Below are 7,943 nucleotides of genomic sequence, written 5' to 3' on the forward strand. Positions count from 1 at the left end.
ATAAAAATTAGCTTGGCATGGTGGTACACGCCTGTAGTCCCAGCTACTTGGGAGGCTGAAACAGGAGAATCGCTTTAACCTTTGAGGCGGAGGTTGCAATGAGCCAGGATCATGCTACCGCACTCCAGTGTGGAGACAGAGCCAGGATCTGTCTCAAAAAAAAAGAAAGAAAAGAAAAAAGAAAAACAGAGAATAGGAATAGGTATTTGCCCAAGGAAGATAAGCCCAAGCAGATGTTCAACATCATCAGCTCCTAGGAACATGAAAAACCAAACCAAACCATATCTTTCACACCTACTAGCATGGCTACAGTAAAAAAGACAGACAATAACAATTATTGGTACAGACGTGGAGAAGTTAGAACCCTCAGACATTGCTGGTGGCAGTGCAGCTGCTTTGGAAAACAATTTGGCAGTTTCTCAAAAAGTCAAACATGTAACCTAGCAATTTCCCTCCTAGGTATATGCCTAAAAGGAATAAAAATAACACGTCGAAACAAAAACGTGTACATGAATGTTTATAGCAGCATTACTCAAAATTGTCAAAAGGTGGAAACAACCCAAATGTCACTATGAATTGATAAACAAAATGTGCCACAGCAATCCAGCGCAACGTTTGGCATTAAAGAAATGAAGTACAGATATATGCCACAATATGGATGAACCTTGAACACATATGCTAAGTGAAGGAAGCCAGACCCCAAAGACCACATGGTGTATTGTGCCATTGATTCGAAACGTCCAGAATAGGCAACTTCACTGAGACAGGTCCTTATCCTGCGGGAGTATGGGGAGTGACTGTTAATGACTCTGAGGGTTTCTTCTTGGGATGATGAAAACGTACTGAAATTGTACAGTGAGGATGACTGAACTGTGAATGTAATCAAACCATTGTACACCTTAATTGGCTGAATTGTATGGTATGTAAATTAAATTGCAATAATGAGGTTAAAAAAAAGAAGTAAACTTTTAACATCAGTGTCACCAGGGGTTCAGCTCTGGCTTATACAGAATTCCATTCCTGGAGAGCAGATAATATGCACAGGCAGCAGTGGTTTATTTTTACTCACAAATTCCTTACATATCTGATAGGTTCCTATTTTAAGCATGTAGCAAAGACATTGTAACTCTTAATTCTGGAATGCAGTCTTTATGGTGTAGTGAGCCATCCAATCCACTTGTAGTCCTCGCCCGTGGCAAAATCTGGAATTTCATGGTACTGTTATTTTGACCGCTCAACTTAGATTTATATTTTATTTCATTTTTATTTTTTGTATTTTTAGTAGAAATGGAGTTTTGCTATGTTGGCCAACCTGGTCTTGAACTCCTGACCTCAGGTGATCCACCCGCCCCAGCTTCCCAAAGTGCTGCGATGACAGGCGTGAGCCACAGCACCAGGCCATTTTTTTTTTTTTTTTTTTTAAAGAGGGGTTTCACCATGTTGGTCAGGCTGGTCTTGAACTCCCGACCTCAGGTGATCCAGCCGCCTTGGCCTCCAAAGTGCTTGGATTACTGGCGTGAGCCACCACGCCCGGCCTCAGGCCATTTTAATTAATTAATTAATTAATTAATTGTTTTGAGGCTGAGGCAGGAGAATCGCTTGAACCCAGGAGGCAGAGGTTGCAGTGTGACAAGATTGTGCCACTCAGCTCCAGCCTGGGTGACAGAACAAGACTCTGTCTCAAAAACAAAACAAAACAAAACAAAACAAAAAGCCAGGCATGGTGGCTCACGCCTGTAATCCTAGCACTTTGGGAGGCGGTGGCGTGATTTTGGCTCACTACAACCCCCGCCTCACGGCTCAAGCCATTCTCCTGCCTCAGCCTTCCGAGTAGCAGGGATTACAGGCGCGCGCCACCATGCTCGGCTAATTTTTTGTATTTTTAGTAGAGACAGGGTTCGCCATGATGGCCCGGCTGGTTTCGAACCCCTGACCTCGTGATCCGCTCGCCTCGGCCTCCCAAAGTGCTGGGATTACAGGCATGAGCCACCCGCGCCCCGCCAGATTTATATTTTAGAAAATATTTGTATTCCTGTGCACCTGAGGATGGTTTTCCCCCACTGACTCCAAACGTCTTCCTTGCATATGTTGTGTACAATTCAAAGTTATTTGGGTCTCTCATCCATTTATACTTTCTAATTTTACCAATGCTTTTCGAACGCACTTAAAAAAAACCCCAAGAAGTATCTCACTAAAAGGCCAAGGTAAAACAAAATGAATGGGAGTTCTTGTGTTCGAGTTTTCTTCCAACTGGGCTTTCCTGGAGGAGGTGGAAGAGTGTGTAGCAGATGTTTCAGAAAATGAGCGCTCAATACGGTAGATCACGCCCCTGGGGACAAGGAGAGGTTTTCCGTTTTCTTTTCCCTCATTTAGGCGGCAGGCGCGCAGAGTCCAGAGGGAGCGATGGCGGGGTTTCTGGGCTCCCAGGTCACAGAAAAGCAGGCGACTGGGAACAACGGAGGCGCTGCAGGCCACCGGGCTGCGGGCCAGCGCCACCTTCAGGCGGATCTTTCCTGGAGCGCGTTCGGCCGCTGTCCCTCCCCTGGCCAGCCTACCTGTCCCGGGCCTGCGGCTCCCACCGCCCCTGCATGGTCGCCCTGGCAACGCCCCGCCCTGCCGCCCGCCTCCCCTTGCCCCTCCCCCCGCCCGGCGCGGCTGCGCGGGAGGGGGTGGGATGGGGGCGGGGAGAGGACGCAAGCTAGAGGAACTCGGCGCCGCGACGCACGCGGTCTATTGGCTGCCACGTCTCGGCGCCAGAAGCCCCGCCTCCCTGACGGTGGCCACGTGATCCCTTTCAAAGATGGCCGCCCTGTTGTTTTGATGAATAATACTTGGTGGGGCGAGGGGGAAAGAGTAGGGGTGGAGGGGTAGGAGGATTTACTCTTCCAGCGAGAGCTACGCGCGTCCCATCCTCCCCCTCCCCCCTACCCGGACTCCGGCGTGGAGGCGGGGCGTGGCCGGCCTGCTTTGGGAGGGGAGGGGCTTCCCTTCCAGTGCTGGGCTCTGCCAGGACGGCTGTGGGGTCGCCTTACCTCAGGGTATCCACTCTGCAGTCGACTAGTTCCCGCCTGGGGCAAAGGGTAGGAAGGAGAGCAGGATCTGCTGTAGGAAACGCAGCTACCACGCCACCATCACGAAGACACAGCAGACTCGGGGCACGAGACGAGCTGGAGACCGTGCTGCCTAGTCTGGGTAACCGGGGAAGCAGAGGGTAGTAAGTGGCGCCTTAAGATAACCCTGTAGCAGCAGCAGTGGCGGCCAAAGGAGGCTGCTCAGGGAACAAGCGGCTGTAGCAGTCTCTGGGGCGATTGGAGTGACTGAAGCCAAGGCAGTTCAGTGCCTCTCGTGTTCTTATTTTTTAACCTCTGACTATGCAATTCTGAAACCTCCCCCATTCGGGGGACCAGACATCCTGATAGACACCTTCCACTCTCCTTCCTCCCGCCGTGGTCTCGAGAACAGAAGGATCTCTCCCTAACGCCTTTCACCATTAAGAGGAAAGCGATGGAGGAGCTGAGCGCTGATGAGGTGAGGAGATTGGGGGACACCTTGAGGGATTAGTTGGCAACTCTTTAGCGCTTTGGACAAGGATGATATTGCGCCAGTGCTGCCTGGCCTTTGGGCTTGGGGAAGGAACGGAGATGGTTTTTCCAAGAATAACACGACTTCCCGATAGGGTCTCTGGTTTTATTCTCCTTTATTCTTTTGCCTTTTTTCTTCATTCTGAACTCCATTAGCTGCTTTCCGAGTGTTCTCTTAGGGTCTGAAAAAGAGAGAGCATGTTGAGGTGTTTATTCTTTTCTTCAGGGCGTGCAAGCAAGAAGGGCTAGATTTACATCAAGCTAAAGTGTGTGTGTCTGTGTCTTAGGAATTTAAAGAACAATTTTGGATGGAATGAGAATGTATGGTAGGTGAATATTTTTAAAGGAGGCTTTGAAATTCCAAATATGTGTGGTTATTTCACTGTATAAGTTGACTAAACATATCTTTTTGGTTGAGTGATGGTTTACAGATTCTTTGAAATTTAACAAAATATGTATCTTCTTAACAGTTTAGAGAATTCCAGTTATATTTTAGTGACTTAATAGACTACTAAAGACTTCCGGCATTCTTCTCTTACATTCTGTTTTTCCTACTTCTATCTTTCAAACTTGTGTTTTGCTGTAGCCCAGACTGAACAGGAAGCAAGTGGAAGCAAATGGCTCTGTAAACTCTTCTGTTCTCATATCTTAAAGGAGTTATACAGATCTACTTATTGATGTTTTAAAGATTCTTTACTAAATTAGTTTGTTGGGAAAAAAAATAGTGGCAATTAGGGTACAAGGAATTTCCTATGGTTCTACTACTGCCTTTTCCCTGCCTTTTTACAAATTGGGAGCTTCCCTTTCAGGACCCCTGCTGGGTATGCCCTCTTCAGCCTACCTTCACATTTCTTCCACTGGTTCATCATATAAACTTCCTTTCTTACAGTGTTAGGAAACCAGTCATCTATCAGGTTGGTTGTGCTATAAGACTTCCATGCTCCAGTTTTAGCTTCAGAGTACTTAGTGTGTTTACTTAGGGACTGAAATTGTCCAGGGATAGGACATGCAGTGGTGTGCAAGGAAGCAAATGATTTTGTTGGTTGTGATACTTGGATACTTGGTTTGGAAAATCAAGATGAACCATTCTGCGTTACTGACTTTGTTTTTTTTCAAATACATCAGAAATATAATCTTAAGAGAATATTGAACAGTTTCTTTCATTCAATAGGAAATATCAAGAGATCTCCTTAGAATCACTTTGTTTTATGTAGTTTTTAAAAGTTTCTCTACCCTCCCCCATTTTTCATTAATGTGAATTCTAGTGAGTAATTTCTCTTAAGGCAAATACTGTTTCTTAGTAGTTCTTTACTCCCAGAAATTACTTTTTTTTGTGCGTGTGATGATCTGTTAATAGTTCTTGGTTTAGAGACTCTTGCATACTTGTTTCACCAAGAAATTCTTTCCAAACCAGTGAGGCCTTATAGACCACTGAAGATATTGTATAATCTAAAATGTGTCTCTTCACTTTACCCAGTCCCTGAGGAAGGTATAACTTTTTGTGACCATATAAGGAACACATGTAACCTTTGTGGAAGAAATAGAAGAAACTTCAAGGTCAACAGATTATTAAAGTAAATGAAAAAAATTAAATTTACTCATACAGGATAACTGTAAAATTATCTTCAGCAAATTATTTGTCTTCAACACAAAGGGCTGGTTCAGTAACTGTTAATTTTACTCTCAGCAGAACCGACAACAAATAATGTTTGTTTTTAATTTTAAAATGTTTAATTTTTTTGTAGAGACAGGGGTCTTGCCATGTTGCCCAGGATGGTCTCAAGCTCCTGACCTCAAGGGATCCTCCTACTTCAGCCTCCCAAAGAGGGAGCCAAACAGTTTTTTTGGAAAAATATCTTTGAAGTTTTTTAAATTCAGTTAAAAATTTTTGACGTTAGGTAAGCAGTTCTCAAGAGACATTTCCAAAGCTTTTGCCTTTGTATTGTCACTCTGTAGTTGGAAACTTGTGTCAAATACGGTAGGTGACGTTGATTTGGTTACAAAATAATATATTATTGAAACTTCAGGCTTATATTACAGGGTTAAAACAGGCAAGACAGTGATCTTTTAATCTAATTTAGGAAATTAGGTAAGGCAGAGTTTCATATTTTAACAAAATGAAAATGTCTAATTATGCAGTTGGTGAAAAACAAAGGTGATATAACCAGACTGGTAGCTTTAGGAACTTTTATGTTATGTGCACATTTTGGTCCCTTTCATAGATCACCTAGAATTCGTGTGCTTTTAAGTAGAATATTTTAACTTCATGGCTGTTTGTTATTTATATTGTGTATTACAGTGAGTTCATTGCCCTGTAGTTCACTGCCTGTAGTTCATTGCAGAACCATGACTAAGTTCATTCTCTTCAGGAACCTACATTCCAAGCCATCATTATTTACGTTATATTAATTCTATAACCTACTCATGTGTTGTTTTTTATATCTCAAGATGGTGCTGTGAGTAGGTGGTGTGTTTGTTTGATTTTGAGACAGGATCTGGCTCTGTTGCCCAGCCTAGAGTGCAGTGGCACGATCTTGGCTCATTGCAACCTCTGCCTCCTGGGCTCAAGTGATCTTCTCACCTCAGCCTCCCAAGCTAGGACTACAGGCTCATGCCCCCATACCCAGCTAATTTTTGTATTTTTTTCTGGAGATGGGGTTTCATGATGTTGCCCAGGCTGATCTCAAACTCCTGGGCTCAAGTGACCTGTTTGCCTCAGCCTCCCAGAGTGCTGGGATTACAGGGGTGAACCACTGGGCCCAGCTCAGTAGGTGTTTTAAACCGTTTTTCAACAGTGGTAATCAGATTGCATTGAAGTGATTTTTCCCTCCTCTCTTCTTTTTTTTTTTTTTTTTTTTTTTTTCAATTTTATTCACAGTCTTTTATTTTTGTTGTGTTTTTTTTTTTTTTTTTTTTTTTTTGATATGGATTTTCGCTTTTTCACTCAGATTGGAGTGCAATGGCGTGATCTCAGCTCACCAGCCTCCTCCTCCTGGATTCAAGTGATTCTTCTGCCTCAGCCTCCCCAGTAGCTGGGATTACAGGCATGCGCCACCACGCCTAGCTAATTTTGTATTTTTAGTAGAGATGGGGTTTCTCCATGTTGGTGAGGCTGGTCTCGAACTTCTGAACTAAGGTGATCGGCTTGACTCAGCCTCCCAAAGTTATAAGACTACAGGCGTGAGCCACCATGCTCGGTCCTCCTCCAAAGTCTTCTTTATGACCTAGTTCATCTGAAAGATGGTTGGCTGGGATTCAGGGTGTGGTCAAGATTTTAGAAAGTGTAAGTGTTTTTTCCCAAAGGAAGAATATGCGACCTTGGACTTTTTAGCAGTGTTCCGTAAGTAGAAGAAAATTGACATTTAAACGATAGCCTTAGAAGCCTGTTCTGTGCCAGGCACTTAATAGCTCTGTCTCATTAGATAAAACATTATAATCAAGCAGGTACTATTTTCCTAATTTTATTTTTTATTTATTTTTCTTTTTTTTTTCCAAATAATATACCAAGTAATATTTTCCTAATTTTAGAAGCCAGGAAACTGAGATTTAGGTTAAGTAACTTGTCCATAGCGACCTGGCTTAGAAGTGACAGGTTTGGAATTCAAACCCAGTGCTCTTGACTCAAAAGGCCTTTTTACTACATTTTATTGCTCAACAACTGACATAAATTCACCACAGTTTCTATGTAAATATTCTACATAACATTGACCCACTCTGCTTTGATATACATAGTTTTTCTGTAGAAGTGATGTTTTGCATGAATCCATTCATGATGTGATCAGGGCTTTTTGGTACTGGTCCTCCCACCCCCAAATTTTTTGGGATGCCGAGGCAGGCGGATTACCTGAGTTCGGGAGTCTAAGACCAGCCTAGCAAAAATGATGAAACCCAGTCTCTATGAAAAATACAAAAAATAGCTGGGTGTGGTGGTGGGCACCTGTAATCCCAGCTATAAGGGAGGCTGAGGCATGAGAATCGCTCGAACCCAGTGAGCTGAGATTGCGCCACTGCACACTCTAGCCTGGGCAACAGAGCGAGACTCTCAAAAAAAAAAAACGGAAATCCGGCAGAAAAATGGCCAGGTACAGTGGCTTAAGTCTGTAATCCCAGCACTTTGCGGGGCCAAGGTGGGCAGATAGCCTGAGGTCAGGAGTTCGAGCCCAGCCTGCCCAGACATGGCGAAACCTCGTCTCTACTAAAAATAAAAAAATTAATTGGGTGTGGTGGTGCACACCTGTAATCACAGCTCCTCAGGAGGCTGAGGTAAGAGAATCACTTGAACTTAGGAGACGGAGGTTGCAGTGAGTCGAGATTGCGCCACTACACTCCAGCCTGGGAGACAGAATGAGACGCCATCTCAAA

The 7,943-nt window shown here is 44.1% G+C and overlaps 1 protein-coding gene across 1 annotated transcript in view; it reads left to right on the plus strand.

Moving 5' to 3' along the window:
- Positions 1-2,777: 2,777 nt before the first annotated feature.
- The window catches only part of UBE4B (ubiquitination factor E4B), a 147,546-nt gene continuing 142,380 nt past the window's right edge, over positions 2,778-7,943 (plus strand). Inside the window, exon 1 of the mRNA XM_037730769.1 lies at positions 2,778-3,528. Within this exon, the coding sequence (XP_037586697.1) occupies positions 3,505-3,528 (24 nt within the window). The 5' untranslated portion in view covers positions 2,778-3,504. The remainder of the gene's footprint in view (positions 3,529-7,943) is intronic.

Source organism: Cebus imitator, unplaced genomic scaffold (assembly GCF_001604975.1).
Source record: "Cebus imitator isolate Cc_AM_T3 unplaced genomic scaffold, Cebus_imitator-1.0 Scaffold15, whole genome shotgun sequence".
NCBI lineage: Eukaryota > Metazoa > Chordata > Mammalia > Primates > Cebidae > Cebus > Cebus imitator.